The sequence below is a fragment of the Crocuta crocuta genome, unplaced genomic scaffold (assembly GCF_008692635.1).
Source record: "Crocuta crocuta isolate KB4526 unplaced genomic scaffold, BGI_CrCroc_1.0 scaffold64, whole genome shotgun sequence".
Lineage (NCBI taxonomy): Eukaryota > Metazoa > Chordata > Mammalia > Carnivora > Hyaenidae > Crocuta > Crocuta crocuta.
In genome coordinates, this window is record NW_027530640.1 from 10,701,374 (window position 1) to 10,721,399 (window position 20,026).

General features: G+C 39.8%; 1 protein-coding gene across 1 annotated transcript; it reads right to left on the reverse strand.

Moving 5' to 3' along the window:
- Positions 1–275: 275 nt before the first annotated feature.
- Positions 276–17,514, reverse strand: CDC23 (cell division cycle 23). The gene is made up of 16 exons (XM_077768716.1): positions 17,360–17,514; positions 17,206–17,278; positions 15,533–15,670; positions 14,284–14,326; positions 13,258–13,363; positions 12,530–12,662; positions 10,819–10,996; positions 10,637–10,734; positions 10,406–10,487; positions 3,664–3,817; positions 3,424–3,543; positions 3,028–3,103; positions 2,680–2,741; positions 1,893–1,971; positions 1,696–1,815; positions 276–1,263 (listed from the first exon to the last, which is right to left on the reverse strand). Exons 1-16 carry the CDS (start codon positions 17,512–17,514, stop codon positions 1,093–1,095), a joined length of 1,788 nt encoding a protein of 595 aa, XP_077624842.1. The 3' UTR covers positions 276–1,092.
- Between the last annotated feature and the right edge of the window lie 2,512 nt (positions 17,515–20,026).

A 20,026-nucleotide genomic window follows, 5' to 3' on the forward strand; every position in this document is an offset into this window, starting at 1 on the left:
TTCTGGAAACAATAAAGGAAGGCTAGGCCCTGAGTTCAGAATAATCCATGGCATCTATAGTTCATATTCATTACAGCAGACATTATAGGCTACTGTAATATTACCTCCTACTTAATACACATGCACAGGCCTGAAACCTTCCAAGAGCACAAAAAGAATGACTCCCTTTGCCTTGTCTAAACAGGTGAAGGCTGAAAGGGACCATTCTGTCAAATAACTGGTGGGGTGCAGGGGAGAGCAGGGAACATAGCTACAAACATATTTATTACAACAGACCAGGCTGAAATGAGTTTATTCTTGTCTATACAGTCACAAAACTTAACACTCCTGAATGTCCATGAAATTATTATCTGTAATCCCGTCTCCTTGTTTTGCTTTAGTAAGAATATAGGTTAATTCCAAAGGCTCTTTTGCCATCAACAGTTCCATGCAAAGTATGATTCTTTTTGCCCCTTCTTTCAATTCAATTATGGTTAAGTTAATTCCAATATGAAAATTTCTAGGAAGAGTTCTTAAAATGTTTTGGAAGAACGTACCCCCAGAGCCAAAAACAAATGTGTAGCTTCACTCCATTTAAATCTTATCTCCGACAGCATAGTCATGCTCAGTAAATCCAAGAATGAGGAGGTCATGTCTGTCCGGTGCTGTGACCTTCCCAGGGTGTCCAGTGCCCCTACTGCCTGCAGAGGGTAGAATGGCACACTTTTCTCCCTTCCTTCCCTCCCTAAAGAAAGCTCTCACTCCCAGCAGCATTAAAACTTGGTTCCTGTAAGCTTCGCCTGTGCTAAAGTGCTGGTAAAGGGATGTTTGTTAGAGGGGGGAGAAAAGGTCTGGGAAGAAGTCCCAGATTCATAGCCACTCTCTGAACAGAAGGGAAATAGTGCTTCTGACCGGCAAAAGACAATGTCTGATCCTGCCAAAATTCTTCTGTCAGTCTACACCAAAGGTGATTCTGTAAACTGTCCCCAAGGAGCTGTTTCCATCTGTACAAATGAAAAACTAAGATCCTTGGAAGAACAGACATGGCCATTCCTTTCACAGAAGTAAGGCTTAACATGGGTCTAGTAAGTGTGCTGGCTTGAAAACAGCCAACTATGGTGTGACTGAAGACAGGTTGAGCGGAGAAACTCTGCGTGTAGGAGTGTTGTTAGCAGACAGCGAAGCTGGGAGGAAAAAGGGAGCAGGCATCTCGGTAGAGGGAGTCTCCCCTTGGTTCCGAAGCTGTAGGATTTGCCGGAGCAAGGCCTTCCCTTCTTCCCGGGTCTGAAACAAAGTCAGGAAAGTGTCTGAAAGTCTATCCAAGGCTGTTCTCAAAAACAAGTTCTAAAATACTAATATAAACATTTCACAGATCAAGGTAGCCTTTTCCACTTACCTTATTACGCATCTTGCACCCTCAGATGATAGTAAACAATATATGTTTTGTTTTTAAGTTTATTTATTTTGAGAGAAAGAAGGCACAAGCAGGGAATGGGGAGAGAGAGAAGGAGACAGAATCCCAAGCAGGGTCCATACTGGCAGCATGGAACCCAATGTGGGGCTCAAACTCATGAACCGTGAGATCATGACCTGAGCCAAAACCGAAAGGTGGCACAAATGACTGAGCCACCCAGGTGCTCCTTAAACCCACCCAGGTGCCTCAATCGTATGTTTGAGCCTAAAATCCAAACCCTTGAGTGAAAAACTGCTACTCACATCATTGAATGCACAACACTTTTGAGCACAAGTTGAAGCTTCATCCCACAGCTTGCACTTAAAATAGTACTGTGCCAAATAGCGGAAAGCAGTGCTCTCCTCCAAGTGCTCCACTATTTCCTAGATAGGGAAAGCAAGAATGACTGAGGTAATGAGGATACAATCAGCAACCCAATTCGCATGGTCATGAAACATACCCCACAGGAGTATATGTCTTGGATATATTTGATGTAACACTGGGCAGCTTGTTCTGACTCAGTCAACTGTTCATGAAGCCTACAAAATAAATTGGTCTGTAAGTACAAATCAGATCTCAGAGCAAAGCACATGATAAAGCAAAGCACATGATAAAGACCCAAAAAATGGCAATAGAGAGAACTGCAAATTTTGACATAAATGGTACACATAAATGGTACACTGGGACCCAGAACAGTATTAGTGTTCCAATGTGATGGTTATCACATCAAAGCTCAGCCTCATTCCTCTGCTACTAGTGATGGTGGGAGAGTAGGTAAATACTTAAAGTGAATAACACGCCTTTCCAAAATTCTCTTGGTAATACTCTGAGCAAAATTTTAAAAAGATACCAAGCAATTCAGACTTGAATTCTAAGAATCCAGAAAAGAACTGACAGGAATAAAATTGCATTTATGCACTTCTTTGCCTACTATTTCTGAGTCATTCCTTATTTCCTTGAGCCTTATCTGGAGATCAGTACTTAAAGTAGTTTTCCTAGACTGCTTTGACATGAAAATTTTATTTCTCTCAATTCATTCTTGATCCCTTGACTCTCAGGAAAAGCAGTTCCCCCTTTAGAGATGAGTCTCCTGAGTCAAGATGACTTAACTTCCAGACCAATATTCATACACCCTGCTGCACCTGCACACTCATGTAGGATGACGATGGGGCCTCTAGAGCATGCAGGATACACCGTACCAGAGAAGCCAGCAGAAATAACAACAGTTTTTCACTCCTTTCACTCACTTAGCCAGTTTCACCAGAGCCATTTTCTCCACATCTCCCACGGCGTAAGCTCTCCAATAACACTGTCAAAATAATAAACTGTCACTTTGACCATTGTCCCAGGACCACATGAAGCCTCAACTCCTACAAGATTCCCAGAAGTTCAGATCTACGGAATGCAAACATTTTTAATAGAACAATAATCCCACTGATGATGTCAGCCCCGCTTTGTTTTTTAGCATACGCATCTATAAATAGTTAACACTTTCCTAGGTAGATGGATCAAAATGAAGAGGAGCACAGAGAGCCCAACAATTCATCCAAACAGCAGATCTCCACTTGAATTCTCCAGGACCCAAATTATGATACCTTTTTGGCTTCCACTAGTTGATTGAGTTTCTCATAACACTCTCCTAAAGCAACCAGCATACGAGAATCATTGGGCCTAAGAAAGAAGAGGAACAGTCTGATCAAAGACTTTAAAAATAACTAAAGTCCAACCTTGAGGAAACACTACCACCAACCACTAATTCAAATCTATTCAGGGATTAGCCTTTAATTATAATATTTTGTGTTCACAATTACACTATTAACTAACCCATCAGAATATACTACATAAAAATACTACAAAGAGCATCTGGAAGGTTTAAACCCAGGTCTCTAAGAGTCAAAACCATTCATTCACTGTGATTCTTCAGTAGCTATCAAAAGATAAAAGTATCAGCTCTTCTCATCACAAACACATCATCAACTGGTCAGACTTACCGAAGCTGATGGGCCCGTCTATAATAATAAAGGCAGTAAAATGGCATCTTAAGGATTTCATAGGTCTGTCCAAGCCCATACCAGGCTCTGTAGTCCCGTTTATTGACTTCAATGGCATGTCTAAGAAATGGAAGAGAGACTGGTAAGAGGGCAGGATCAAGGTTAGCGACTTGTAGGCTCAAGAGAGGTTCCAAACATCACAGTAATCCCCTCCACCTCACCGCTCAACTATAAGCTCACCTATATGCCTGAATAGCAGCAGATGTGTTCTTCATTTCCATGTACTCATGTCCCATCAGTGTCCAGGCCCCAAGATACCGAGGATTCAATTTCAGGGCTCTCTGGAAATATAAAGCTGCTTTCTCATGCTGAGAACGCAAACTATAGTAATTGCCTGATTGAAAAACAAAAGACATATGAATAACTAGAGAAATAAAAGTAAAAAGTGCCCTAAAATAGCATTCCACAGAGCAGGCATGAAACTATAACCCATTCCCCGAAAGCATTTGCAGAAAAGCCAAACTGTACATGAAGGGCACATCATTATTCCCTTGGGAAATATACTGCATCTATCTATCACACAGTTTGGTTGAAAAAAAAAAGTGCTCCTTAACACTTCAAGTTTTTCTTCAGTTTATTTCATCTGGATACATCACTTATACATATTTTCCTAACAAAGAGTAGGAATTTCTATAGTTTGGTAGTTTTCCAACTATATTCCTAGGTTTCTAAAGAGGTACTTCAAGGGATAAAAAGGTAGAGCTCTGAGCTCCTTTCTCCCATAAGAATCAAAGCACATCTATCAGCGTTGGTCTTGAAAAGACAAGTGAAAGCTTTTAGGAATCTGTGGAAGATTTTATTTGCAGGAAGGGTATAAAAGACATTTGTCTTAAATCAACTGGTAAATGGATAAACAAAACATACATATCCAAACAATGGAGTACTACTCAACATTAGAAAGTACTAGTAAGGGACGCCTGGATGGCTCAGACTTCCACCTCTTGATTTTGCCTCGGTGGGTTTGAGCCCCACATTGGGCTCTGCACTGAGCCTGCCTGGGATTCTATCTCCCTCTCTCTCTCAGCGCCTCCCCAACTTGCACATCTGCTGAGCTCTTTCTCTCTCAAAATAAATAAATAAACTTAAAAACAAAAAAAAAAAACTATTGAAACATGCTACAAAGTTGGTGAATCTCAGAAACAGCCAAGTGAAAGAAGCCAAACAAGAGTAAAAATTGCAAGATACCATTCATATGAAAATTTCTACAAAAGGCAAAATATAGAGATAGAAGGCAAATCTGTGTCTGCTAAGGGATGCAAGAGGGACTGACTACAAATAGACTCAAGGGAACTTCCAGGGGTGCCAGAATGTTCAAAACTGGATTTATGGTTATCGTTACACGACTGTATAAATTTACAAAAACTCCTTGAACTATAAACTTAAACTTGGTAAATTTTATGGTATGTAAATGATACCTCAATAAAGCTGTTTTTTTTTTAATTAAAGCTATTTTTTAAGTTTATTTATCATTTTTGAGAGAGGGAGGGGCAGAGAGCAAAGAGAGAGAGAGAGAGAGAAAATCACAAGCAGGTTTCACACTGTTAGCACAAAGCCCCAGTGGGTCTCGATTTCACGAATCATGAGATAATGACCTGAGCTGAGATCAAGGGTCAGACGCTTAACCAAATGAGCCACCCAGGCGCCCCAGGAATAAATTATATTTTTAAAAAGGATGAATGAATAGATAGAGGGGATTAAGAGGTACAAATTTCCAGTTAGTCACAGAATTCAAAGTACAGCATAGGGAATAAAGTCAATAATACTGTAATAACTCTGTATTGTGACTATGCTTATCATGGTGAGCATTCAATGATATACAGAATTGTAGAATCACTGTTATATGCCTGAAACTAATATAACATTATACTTCAGTAATAATTTTAAATCCCCACAAATCCTGTTTGTAATGTAGCTATGAAGCAGAATGTTTATAATAGTAAAAATGAGAAAAAAATAACCTAAATAGTCATCAGCTGGAGAGTAGGAAAAGGGAAGAATTAGAGCTATACATATCAGCATGGTACATTTCTAGGCCAAAATACTGATCCTCACCCAGGAAAAAGGGTATAGCCCTATACATGCCTTAGCTTCTAAAAGAGTGAGAATGACAGAGATATTAAAGAACTCAGAATAGTCCAAGTTTTAAGCAAAGATCAAGTAGATGATCTCATTTGGAGCAGCTAAAATATACTGAATGATTACAAGTGTACTGGGCAACCTACACTGTAGTAAGTGCTTTGTAGGCATTTTTATCCAATCTTCACGACAATTACATGAGAGAAGGAATCCCCTGTTATTCTTTTGATTTTTCTGAATAATTTTTGAATGAGAAAACTACAGCAGAGACAGGTTAGGTCCAAAGTTACACAACTAGTTAGTAGTAGAAACCAAGATTTAAACTTGGGTAGTCTGGTTCCAGAGTCCAAACTTAACTGTGCTACACTATAGTACAGGCTATTTTACACAGTACATAAAACCCTGCCTCTCAGACATTGGGACTCCAGAAAAGACACAGAAGGAAACAATCAATTCACATCAAGACATAAAAGCAGACACAAGGAGTAAACAAGAGATCCATGCCACCACTCCATTCATAAGAGGGTTCATTTTCTCTCAGCTCCTTAAGATTTTTTTTTCTTCTCTCTACCCTTTTTTCTCCTTTTGTTTCCTCTGAACTGGCTATACTGTGAAAGCGGAAGTATATTTTTTGTCATAAACTAATACTCCTTATTTTTCATTCATTTTTTTTTCAATGTTTTATTTATTTCTGAGAGAGAGAGAGAGAGAGAGAGACAGCGTGAGCAGGGGAGGGGCAGAGAAAAAGGGAGATACAGAATCTGAAACAGGCTCCAGGCTCTGAGCTGGCTGTCAGCACAGAGGCCAACGTGGGGTTCGAACCCACAAACTGTGAGATCATGACCTGAGCCGAAGACAGACGTTTGACTGACTGACCCACCCAGGCGGCCCCCCTTATTTTTCATTCTTAAAGTAGGTGGGCTGAATTTAACAACAATTTATTGACCATATGACAGACACTGTGCTGTACATTTACAGATATACGGAGGGGAAAAAAAAACAGTTCATTAAGGAGTTCACCTCAAATGATTATTAAAAAAAACAAGTCACTCTTGTGAATGCTAACTGGTGCAGGCACTCTGAAAAACAGTATGAAGTTTCCTCAAAAAGTTAAAAATAGAACTACCCTACAACCCAGAAATTGCACTACTAGGTATTTATCCAAGGGACACAGGTGTGCTGTTTCAAGGGGGCACATGCACCCCAATGTTTACAGCAGCGCTATCGACAATAGCCAAAGTATGGAAAGAATCCAAATGTCCATTGACACTTGAATGGATAAAGAAGATGTAGTATAACATGGCAATGAAAAAGAATGAAATCCGGCCATTTGTAGCAACGTGGATGGACCTTGAGGGTGTTATGCTGAGCGAAATAAGTCAGGCAGAGAAAGACAGATACCATATGTTTTTACTTATATGTGGATCAGGAGAAACTTAACAGGACCATGGGGGAGAAGAAGGGGAAAAATAGTTGGGGAGAGGAAGGGAGGCAAACCACAAGAGACTTGAATACTGAGAACAAACTGAAGGCTGATGGGAGTGGGAGAGAGGGGAAGGGGGGTGACAGGCATGGAGGAGGGCACTTGTTAGGATGAGCACTGGGAGATATATGAAAACTAACTTAACAATAAACTATGAAAGAAAAAAAAAGATGTAGTTTATAAATACAATGGAGTATTACTCGGCAATCAAAAATAATAAAACCTTGCCATTTGCAACACTGTGGATGGAACTAGAGGGTATTATGCTAAGCAAAATTAGTCAGAGAAAGACAAATATCATATGACTTCATTCATATGAGGAATTTAAGATACAAAACAGATGAACATAAGGGAAGGAAAGCAAAAATATAAAAACAGGAAGGAGAAAAAACATAAGAGACTCTTAAGTGTAGAGAACAAACAGGGTTGCTGGAGGGGTTATGGGAGAGGGTCGGCTAAATGGGTGAGAGGCATTAAGGAAGACACTTTATGGGATGAGCACTGGGTATTATACATAAGGCATGAATCACTGGAATCTACTCCTGCAGTCATTATAGCACTATATGCTAACTAACTTGGATGTAAATCAAAAAATAATATTTTAAAATAATGAAAATAATAAAACCAACTATAAAAGCAAAACAAACAAACAAGAAACTCCTGAATCACTACTCTTCATATGTAAGTCTCCTTTGATTTTAACTGGCTTTAAGTCACAGGGTTTAAGAAAGGATTATTCCTCACCTCCCCCACCTCTATTTCCTTTCTTCTTGTATAGGGCACTGTTATCCATCTGGTTGCCCAGTCACCAATTCCTACTTGTTATACTTCCTAAATAGCTTTAAGTCCAACAGACTCTCTCCATCCCTGTTAGTAATACTTCAGGCTACACTCTCATCATCCCTAGACTGGATTATTATAAAAATCTGAAAAATCTGAGAACATTCATCACTTTCTGGTTTAAATTCCTTCAGAAGACTCCTACTGCCTTCATAATAAAATCCTAATGTTCAGCAAGGCATAAAAGCCTCTTCAAGATAGGGCCCCTTTTTGAACATTCCCAGCTCCCACAACATGCTTCTAGATGCTGAGCTACTTCAGGCAGAATGCCTGTTTCATACTTTGGTGCTATGCAGTGCAATGCCCTTCCCAAGTCAATCCTTTTGCTCCCTTACTTAACTCTTTCACTTCTGCCCAGGCTTCAAGCACCACCTTCTCAAGAAGACTTCCCTAATAATCACAGACTAGAGTAGATACTTACGTACTCTCTTAGCATCTTAGGTTTACCTCAATCATAACCCTCAACCCAATGCATTATAGTTATTTTCTTACGAGTCTTCCTTGATGGGCAATAACGGTAGTTACTAAAATGGAAAGCACAGTGTCTGGCACTCAGAAGATACTCAAAAGATGGAGCACCTGGGTGGCACAGTCGGTTAAGTGTCTAACTTGATATTGGCTCAGGTCATGATCTCGGGGTTTGAGTCTGAACCCTGCACTGGCTCTGCTGATGGTTGTGGAGCCTGCTTGGAATTCTAACACTCTTTCTCTCTGCCCCTCCACAGCTGGTGCTCTCTCTCTCCCTCAAAATAAACTTTATATAAAAAAAAAGATGTTTTTGAATAAAATGGGGTTCTGTCCTCACCTTAATGGACTTTATATTTTCTTTATAATGCTCTGATACTGAAAAGATCACTTATTCCTATTCTCACCCACGTTCCAATAGAACCTATTACATTTTTTTTTAATGTTTTATTTATTTCTAGGAGAGAGAGAGAAACAGCGTGAGCAGGGGAGGGTCAGAGAGAGAGGGAGTCACAGACTGAAACAGGCTCCAGGCTCTGAGCTGGCCGTCAGCACAGAGCCCGACGCGGGGCTCGAACCCACGAACCGCGAGATCATGACCTAAGCGGAAGTCGGATGCTTAACCGACTAAGCCACCCAGGCGCCCCGAACCTATTACATTTTTAAAAATGTTTACTTATTTGGGTGCAAGGAGAAGGTACAAGCACATGTATGAGCAGAAGACGGGTAGAGAGAGGGAGGGAGAGAGAAAGAAGATCCCAAGCGGGTTCTACAGTCTCAGCACAGAGCCTAACATGGGGCTCGATCTCACAAACTGTGATATCATGACCTGAGCCAAAATCCGAAGTCAGAAGCTTAAATGACTGAGCCACCCAGGTACCCCAGGACCTATTACATTTTTTTTAATGTTTTATTTATTTTTGAGCAAGAAAGAACAGAAGAAGGGGAGGGGCAGAGAGAGAAGAGGACAGGGTGTCTGAAGGGGGGGCTCTGCACTGATAGCAGCGAACCTAATGTGGAGCTCAAATTCATGAACTGTGAGATCATGGCCTGAGCTGAAGTTGGACATTCCCAGTAGCCCTAGGAACTATTACATTTTTTAATGCCTATTTTCCACACTGAACTACAACTTACTCAAGGGCTACAAATATTAAATTGATGGATACCTGAGCCGAAATCAAGAGTCAGACGCTTAACCAACTGAGCCACCCAGATGCCCCTAGGATTAGAAATTCTTATAAGCTTTTTAGTAATATTAAGGTTAAAATATATGCACTTTTGATCCAACCTTCACTGGCAGGAATGGATCACATAGCTAATAGCTGGATAAATATGCAAAACTAAATGTACACGTACAAGGATGTTTCCTGAAACTATTTTTATTATTAACTATTTAATAATAAAATAAACTTTAATATTTAACTATTAATAGAGTGCCCACAACTTATACAATAGAGAATGTTTAAATAAAAATAAAAATGGTACATCTATAGAATAAAATACTAAACAGTCATCAAAAATAAAACAAATCTGGATGTACTAAATAAAAGGTGAGAAAGCTGTATTGTTAATTTTTTTAAAAAGGAAAAATTACAAAGTAGTGTTAATAATGATATAGTTTTTACAAGCAAATTATACACACACATGCACCCACACACAAATTTTTAGTATTCACATGTATTCACACAGAAAAATATTCTGGAGTCATGCTCATCAAATAATCTTGGAGTTGGGATTATACTGTGTTTTACATTCTATAGTATATATTTTGTTATCTTTGACACTTTGAAAAGTTTGTTTATTTTTGAGACAGAGAGATAGAGCACAAACGGGGCAGAGAGAGAGGGGACAAAGGATCTGAAGTGGGCTCTATGCCGACAGCAGAGAGCCCAATTTGGGGCTGGAATCCATAAAGTGGGAGCTCATGACCTGAGCCATAGTCAGATGCTTAACCAAATGAGCTACCCAGGAGCCCCTCATTGACACTTCTTTTATTTTCACATTTGGATTACTTATAGTAAAAATAAATCCTAAAAGGAAAAAAGTAGTGACTCTTACCAATGACACAGCATGTTTCTACACGATATTTATCAATCTCACAGAGGTTGTGAGCCAGATAACTCAACTCTGATTTCATGCTCTGGAAGAAAAAAGAAAGACAATCTAAGCATGAGTTAAGGAACCCCCTAAACTATTTTTCTCATACCTAATGCAACTCATGACAATCCAACCCAGGAGATTAAAGCACAAAAGAGCTTTTATCAATTCTAAGCGAAGGAAGCAGCTCACCCTGACATAAAGAAGGTTGGAGAATGTGTCCATGTTTTCAATCCTGTAAGGGTCTTGTTTCCTTAGCTCATTAAAAATAGAGAGGGCTTTGTCAATATCTGCAGAAAAAAAGATAAAGTTTAGAAAACAACATAGTGCTACATTCAGGATGTGATGGTATTTCATTATCCTTATTCACTCACCTCTGATATTGTGATAGGCAACTGCAATTTGGGAAACAATATATGAGCTCTTAGAGAAGCCCACATCAATGAGATTCTGATACTTTTGCAGGGCCTCCTCTATCAACTGCAACTCTGTGTATATATGAGCCAGAAAAAACTCTTTCATCCAGGTGTCTGGCAAAGACAGGAACTTCAGCTGGCAGCAGGAGAGAGAGGGACACACTTAATATACTTTGACCTCTCTCCCAAATGAACATCAAGGAACTATCTTTATTGTCTAAAGAAATTTATCACCAAAACTTTATGAGAGCATAACAAACGAACAGAGGGCAGTTCAATTAAGTGAATACGAGGACTTACAAGCACAGTAGGAGGAATGACCTAGTTAAGGAAGACTTCAAAGAAAAGACTAGGGTTTCAGCTGAGTTTCATAGGATGTGTAGAACTTGAAAAGAAAAAAAGAGAGAAGAAGAAAAAAAGATGGCATTCTAGGCAGGGCAACACCATCAATAGAGGCAAAACAATCCTGAGTGTGAGTGAAAAGGAAAAGTTTGAGAGGAGAGTATGTGCTCAAAAGTAGTGAAAAAAATAAAACTGAATGGGTAGGGAAGGTCCTATGATATAACAGGAAGTGGGATGCAATAGGAAACCACTGCAATTTTTGGCAAAAGAATGACATGATGATGTGGGTGTTTTTAAGAGTAAGTGTGAAAACAGTATCCACAATAGCTTGGGAATGGGAGTGTACAAATGGAAAAAACAGATAGGAAAGGAACTATTACTTATAACTAATCCAAATCTAAGATGAAAACCAAGATGGCACAGAAAACCAAGAGATGCATACAAGAAGGACACCATGGCAATGTCTGGAGACTGACAAGATAAAAGGAGATAAGAGAAAGAGAATAACAAATATGAGTGTGAGGCATCAAGACTTGGTGTCTTGAGAAACAGTGATGTATCAAGGGAGTCTATCAAGCTAGGAGGAAGAAAGAGAATTTGTTAGGCAAGATCAGAAATTTGGCTTTGCATATTTTGAGTTCAGAGAAAAAACAAACTCAATGAAAGTCTAGTAGGCAGTTAGAGATAATAAACAGGAGTAAACCAAAATAAGACTTCAGACCCATATTTAGTAGCATGTATCATTACTGAGGGAAATCAACCAGCCTTTGGCTCTTTAGAGCCAACAAAAGCAAGTGTATTATCAATTCTACTACAGAATGGCAAAATAAACTCTATAGACAATGTCCTATAATAACAACTAATAAAATAACTGCAGTTTATAAAGCAATTTCATATACTTTATTTCATTAAATAACAAATCTCTAAATCCCTACAAAGTTCTAGAACAGCTCAGAGAAGATCTCAAAAATGTTTTTAATACAATCCTTGATATCACAGAAACCTTTCCTATGGTATCTTGGGAATGAGGAAAGAAAAGTATAATAGCATTTAGTCTATACAGCAAGTTACAGTAAAATGTGAATGTGAATCATGAAATAATGACAAGATATTCTAACATAACTAGACACATATCCAAGAGCATCTACCAAACAAGAGCCAAACATGAGTCTTTCAATGAAGACCGAAATTCCAACAATGAAAGAGACTAAAGAAGCAAAGACCTAACTACAAACAAAGGGTTAGCAAACCTCTCTCCTCCCACCCCATTACAGAATTACATAAGACTTGGAGCAGAGGGTCTTCCACATAGCTCTTCTCAATTTACCATCTCTTTGTCTGTAATCAAGTTACAGAGTTCTAGCCAGGCTCCCCAGTGCAAAGGCAAAACATGAGTAGCCTCCACAAACACATCAATGGCCTCTTTCACCAGGTCCAGTTTTCGAAGCACCACACCGTATCTAGGAAAGAGAGAAACAATCACAGAAGTTAATGTTTCTTTTTTTTTCTTTTTCTTTTTTTTTTTTTTACAAATAGTTTATTGTCAAATTAGTTTCCACATAACACCCAGTGCTCATCCCCACAAGTGCCCTCCTCCATGCCCATCCCCCCTCCCCCCCACATCCATCAGTCCTCAGTTTTTGTCAGCATTCAAGAGTCTCTCATGGTTTGCCTCTCTCCCTTTCCCCCACCATTTCCCCCCTTCTTCTCCCCCTTGTTCCTCCGTTAAGTTCCTCCTAATCCTCCCATACGTGCAAACATATGATATTTGTCCTTCTCTGCCTGACTTATTTCGCTCAGCATAACACCCTCAAGGTCCATCCATGTTGCTACACATGGCCAGATTTCATTGTTTCTCATTGCCATGTAGTATTCCATGGTATAGATAAACCACATCTTCTTGATCCATTCGTCCGTCGATGGACACTTAGGCTCTTTCCATGTTTTGGCTATTGTTGAGAGTGCTGCTATGAAACAGAAGTTAATGTTTCATAACACATCCCTTCTACTCTGGAGAAAATGTTATAGAAAGATTGAAATTACTCTAACACTTACAGATAAAGGCCAAATCCATCAAGTTCCCGAGCCTGGTGTTTTTTGCTGAGCTCCACTCTCAATTCTCTAAGTGCCTCATTTTTAACTTGTCCTTTCTCCAGGGGACCTAGGAAAGAAATAAAATCTCAGATCTAAGGAAAGACTGCCAATCTTCATTTCATAGACAGAGACATTCCCCTTGACATCAACCAAAGTTACAGCTGTAATTCCCAGCAAATACTCAGAAGTGGCCAACAACACCTTATGCCATCCACTTTAATCTAGAAACTACCACTGATAAATGGTCTGCAGTCATATTTTGTTAGGCTCACAAAGGTTTTTGGGTTTTTTTTAATGTTTTATTTATTTTTTATTTTTGAGAGGGGAGGGTCAGAGAAAGAGGGAGACACAGAATCTTAAGACAGGCTCCAGGCTCTGAGCTGTCAGCACAGAGCCCGACGTGAGGCTCGAACCCACGAACCGTGAGATTATGACCTGAGCCAAAGCCTGACGCTCAACCAACTGAGCCACTCAGGTCCCCCAAACCCACAAAGGTTTTTAAAACTTTGAAATAGGTATCAGTGTTTAAAAAGAAGAAGCCTCGGGGCGCCTGGGTGGCTTAGTCGGTTAAGCGTCCGACTTTCGCTCAGGTCATGATCTCGCGGTTCGTGGGTTCGAGCCCCGCGTCGGGCTCTGTGCTGACTGCCAGCTCAGAGCCTGGAGCCTGTTTCAGTCTGTGNTAAAAATAAATAAATAAATAAATAAATAAAAAGAAGAAGCCTCAACTAAAACCCTGAATTTCCAATTTCAGTTTCCAAAGAATGGGGTAGGGTCAAGGGAAGAAAGCATTGACAACACTAGGCCCACATTTCCTCAAGGGAGCTCTCAGCAGGGCTGGGTAACAAGTAGGTTACAAGTTGCGCTCCCCTATTTGCAATAGTCCTCCTAGGTCCACTTCACGCCTTTATATTACCTGCCTGGCTCATATAGGCATTTGATTATGCAACCTCTGCTTTCATCCAAAAGGTAAAAGAAAGAGATTCATACCTAGGCTATCAACGGTTTCATCATCCTTCTTCTTTTCTCCAGACTGTAAGAGAAAATTAACAAATTGGTCTTTTCTCAGTTTATTTTGAAACTCATTCTAAAACTAGCAGTCTGATTCTAGCTAAAGGGCCCAAGTCCAACCAAAATGGCAACTAATACTGGTCACTACTTTTAAGCAATAATTCAGGGGCTCCCACTGGCAAAATCTGGAATAATTTGAGCAATGAAATAATTAAGTACAGTAATAAATTATAAACAATTAAAAATAAAAGAATCATTGAGTTCATACTGAAAGTAAATAAATGGGGATGGGGAGGGAAAACTTTTGCATAGAGTAGAATGCCAAGTGGCTGGGAACAAACGTGGAGAGAATACTGGAGTGGAAAATCATTATTTTGTAACATCACAGTAAAAGATACTTCAGGCAAGAATTAACAACAAATTGGGGCGCCTGGGTGGCTTAGTCGGTTAAGCGTCCGACTTTCGCTTAGGTCATGATCTCGCGGTTCGTGGGTTCGNTATATATTTTTTAATGTTTATTTATTTTTGAGAGAAAGGGGAAGAGAGAGACAGAGACATAAAACCTGAAGCAGGCAGGCTCCAGGCTCTGAGCTATCAGCAGAGAGCCAAACAGGGGGCTCGAACTCATGAACTCTGACACCCAACCACTGAGCCACCCAGGCACCCCTTGACTCATGAATGTTTAGGTTACTGACATTTTATGGCTATTACAAAAAATACTTTAATAAACAGCCCTGTTTATATATCCTAGTGCACATACTGAACCCCGTGTTGGGCTTGCATTGGGATTCTCTCTCTCCTCTCTCTGCCCCTACCTGCTTGTTCTCTCTCTCAAAATAAACATCTTTTAAAAATTAAAGAGGGGCGCCTGGGTGGCTTAGTCGGTTAAGCGTCCGACTTTCGCTTAAGTCATGATCTCGCGGTTCGTGGGTTTGAGCCCCGTGTCAGGCTCTGTGCTGACNGATTGAACTTACAACCCTGAGATCAAGAGTCACATGCTCCACCAACTGAGCCAGCCAGGTGCTCCTATCAATATTTTTAATATTTTCCTTCATATTGCCACTTTTTAACTTTATTTATGACATCTTCTTTATTACTGTTAAGTATTTATAAAGTAGGTTTACCAAGTAGACTACTGCTAAACTATTTAAAAGATTAAACTTTTCCCCCTTTGTTCTAAATATGGATGCGTCACAGAAGGCAGATGACATCTTAAAATGGCCCTCACCAGGTATCTAGAATACATGTACAGAAAATAGGCTTTTTTGCTATTGCAGCCATGCAGGAAATGTGCTGCCCGATCATACTCTTTAACATCAAAGTAGGCTTTGGCCAGGGTGTAAGCGTCCATATCCTGGGCATCCTCCTAGAAGAGAGACAAGTTTTTATAAGTGGTTGGGAATAAGACAAAAAAATTCAAATTCAAGAAGGATATTCATTAATTTCAAGATGTAAGAAAAAGTATTTTCTTCCTCCCAAAAACCTAGCATATATATGTGTATGCAGATATGTATATATATTGACATATACTTATGAACTACTTTTGTATATTTGTCTTATTATACACTAAGGTCATGGAACTTTTTTTCAAAATAAAAAGTTGAGAAAAATTAAAAATTTTAAAAACTGAACGAAGACACTCAAAGTTGTACTCTTTCTTTAAATGCAGTGGGAAGTTGCATAGGCTTTAGTGTTAGGGAACTGGATTCAAATCCTGATTCCTTGATTTTCTGGTTTCATGACATTAGTAGGGAAGTTACTTAGTTTCTCTGAGAATTCATTTCTTCATGGGTAAAATGGAGCAAGTAATAAGATTTGATGAGGAAAAGGTGGAAAAGTCATGGAAAATGTCTAGCATTAATATCTGACGTTTGCTTCCTTTTCCAGGCTTTCAAAAATGTACAAAAATACAATATACTGTGCAATTACTTTTATTTTTTATACTTCAAGAAAGTTTGACATGCTAGTATTGTAAAAAGCATAGAACGCAATCATAGTTCAGTATATAAATAAATGAAATGAATGAAATGATGCACATTTAGGTTAAAAGCATACAATCTCCCAAATTCTAGGGGTAAGTCAATTAAATCTTCATTTACTACATCTCCTCATCCTTCTTGCCCTAAATATTACCTGAACAAAACTGGAACCAAAACATGCTCAGTGTTTTCTTCAATGAATTAATAAATCCTAAATGTGTCCATTCAATTTAGGAGTCTAGTGGCCTTTTTCACATCCACTCACCATTTCCTTATTTCTTCCCTCTCACCTGCATTATTATACCTTCTGAAGAAACCTTCACTATTTTTAGAGTGTGTGTGGAGGGGAGGGGAATCAAGAAATGGTATCTTCAGAAAAAACAAAATGGATTATAACGACAATTCTTCAAACCACACAGACGATGTAAAAATGCCTTCTATAGCTCATACATAAAATATATTCCTAACTTATATAATTCTAGCAATACTCCCTTAAAGTAGGTACTATTATCCGCATGTCACACATGAAAAAAAGCTGTGGTTCAGGATATAATCTAAGTTGCCAGAAGTCACTAGTGCAGCTGAGATCTGAACCCAGATACCTGAATCCAAAAACAGTTTTACACTGTTATTAAAACCTTTGATTCTTCTCATTGTTAAGAACACTGTGCTGGGCTACAAAAACTATATTAAAGACTGAAATATTAAGCAAGGACTGTTTACTAATTCTCTCCAGCTTAAGTAAAGCACCACCAAATCTTTACAAAGATCAACAAAACCACACAGATAAAAATCGCTGAAAACATCCAGCTCTTTAGAAGCTTAAATTCCCTCTACAAACATTCCTGCTAAGCAGGACGGGACACTCACTTCACAACTCTTGGGGTTGATGGGGAGCGCTCGCCGCTATGGAAGTGCTTACCTCTGTAATAGGCGGCGGCGGCTGCAGCTCGGCCAGAGGCAAGGCAGGGAGTGAGAAGGCCAACTCGGCGGACCTGGAACACCCAAAGAGTTAGTTCCACAAGCCCCAAAGGCCAAGTATCGAAACCCAGTCCTTTCCGACCCCGACGTCTCACCATTTACTGCTGTGCAGTAAACCCCGCTCCCGGGTAAGGCCCGCGATGAGTAGCAGCTGCTTCTTAATTTCTCGCAAATTTGAGAAATCGCTGCTCGCTGACAGGACGGGCACCACAGGAGCAGCCACCGGGACTACGGTGGGACTCGCAGCCATTTTCCTGTCTCTCTACTCCAGCCAATCACCAGCAATAATACTAGCGGTCCGTCCGCACCAAAAAAGTCTGTCAGTTATTGGTGGCCTTCCGCTCCATAAAACCCAATCAGAGGTGTTACTTCTCTTAACGTCACCAAGAGGCCGGGAAAGAAGAGGCAATCTTATCCCCAATTGGTCAAGAGCTACTGGGGCGGGAAAGTTAGAACTAGAAGGGCTAGAGGGAGGGGGAAAAAAGAAAAAAGAAGCGGGGCAAAGTGGAGCGAGTGAGCGGAATAGGTGTATTGAGAAGCCAGGGCTGGGAGTAGGACAAGAAAAGGTGCAGAAAGGAGAGTGCCCTGCACCTGAGGCGTGATGTCATTGGAAGGGAGAGTGTAGTTTGTCGGCAGATTCTGTACCACCGGACAACGAAATGATGTATGTGTCTACAAGGATGCCTGCTATCCTCTGGATTTTTCTTAATTAGGAAGATGTAGGGCAATCCGCCCCACGGAGAGGTGGAGAGCCCGTCCTCGTTATCCACCCCACAGCGGGGGGCTGGAGAACAGTTGACTTTTCTTGGGGATATACCCTGTAACAGGTTCTGTACTTTTACAGGTATAATCTGGTTTAACTTTAAAACAGCTCTATGATATTCGTACCATCCCAGCTCTACAGATAAAATGGAACCTCAGGCAGTTTCTATTACTCTTCCAAGGAAGGAGTCTAGATTATGAGCCAGATCTAACCCTAACGTTCTTAAATATTACATGAAGATTTTCAACCTTTCTTGTTTTTAACCCTTTCATGTTAATATATACTTATACCAGCTCCCTTGAGAACTTTTCAAATCGTTTGTCATTCCTTGGCTGTTATATAGAAGTACTTTTAGGTAAACATGTTCTTTTATATTAATATATGTTATTAAAATTGTATTATAGAGGTCCCTGGGTGGCTTAGTTGGTTAAGTATCTGACTTGGGCTTGGGGTGGTGATCTCCCCGCTCCTGGGTTTGAGCCCTACGTTTGGCTCTCTGCTGTTACCACAGAGCCTGCTTGGGATCTTCTGTTCCCCCTCTCTCTGCCCTTCCCCTACTTGTGTTCTCTCTCTCTCTCTCTCAAAAATAAAAACATTAAAAAATGTTTTAAATTGTGTATGAAGTCAACTTTATTACACCATGATATATAATATATAGGCAGAATTCTACTTTTTTCTTGTTACACAAATGGTGCACACTTTGTACTTGTTTTAAATTTATAATTTAAGAGAAAAAGCATGATTTGTTAGCAAATTCAAAAATTACATTATATCATACCCATTTGTATATATATTGAATATAAATTGGATATATACTGACATGTAGGATGAAATGTAATTGTTTATGGATTTATGGGCAGTCAAATAATACTTTCATAACTTGTCTAGAATTCCAGTTAAAATATCACATTTTTTACAACTATTTGATTTATAATTTTTATGTCTTGTTTTAAATTTTTTTTAATTTTGAATAAAATTTTTTTAAATGTTTATTCATTTTTTGAGAGAGAGACAAACACATACAGAGCATGAGGGGGAGGGACGGAGAACGAGGGAGACACAGAATCTGAAGCAGGCTCCAGGCTCTGAGCTATCAGCACATGAACTATGAGATCATGACCGGAGCTAAAGTTGGACACTTAACCGACTGAGCCACCCAGGTGCCCTCCCCCTTTTTTTAATTTTAAAGAGAGAGAGAAAGCGCGCGCACGAGTGTGAGAGACGGGTAGAGGGAGAGAGACAAAAACAGAGGAGAATCCCAAGCAGATTCCTCTCAGCACAGAGCCCAACACGAGGCTCAATTCCAAGACCCTGGAATAATGATCTCAGCTGAAAACAGGAGCCAGATTCTGAACCAAGATTCTGAACCAAGGGAGCCAGATTCCCCTATGTCTTGTTTTTAAATAATAAGAAAGTAAAGAAGTTTTGGGGGCACCTGGTTGGTTCAGTTGGTTGAGTGTCAGCCTCTTGATATCAGCTCAGGTCATGATCTTTTGGTAACAAGATCAATCCCTGCATTGGGTTTCTTACTGGGCATGGAACCTGCTTGGGATTTTCTCTCCCTCTCTCTCTCTGTCCCTGCCCCCTGCCTCAAAAATAAATAAATAAACATTAAAAAAGAAAAGAAAACAAACGAGATTTCAAGATGCCCGTTGGTAAGCACTTCTCCACAAACAACACATTTTGGGTGTAACCAGTCTTTTGTCCCAATGAACGAAAGGCTAAATAGGATAGAATTGTCACACACATTTTAAATTTTTTTTTTAATTTGAGAGAGAGAGAGCATGAGTTGGGGAGAGGGACGGGGGGGGGGGAAGGAGAGAGAGAGACAGAGAGAGAGAGAGAGAGCGAGGGAATCACTAGCAGACTCCATGCTGAGCTCCATTCCAAGACCCTGGAATCATGACTCTAGTTGTATCATTACTTTGTATTATGTTTTTAAATGTAATGTTATATAATATTTTTTCTTCTACTATCCCTCCTCCCCAATCCCTCCTAT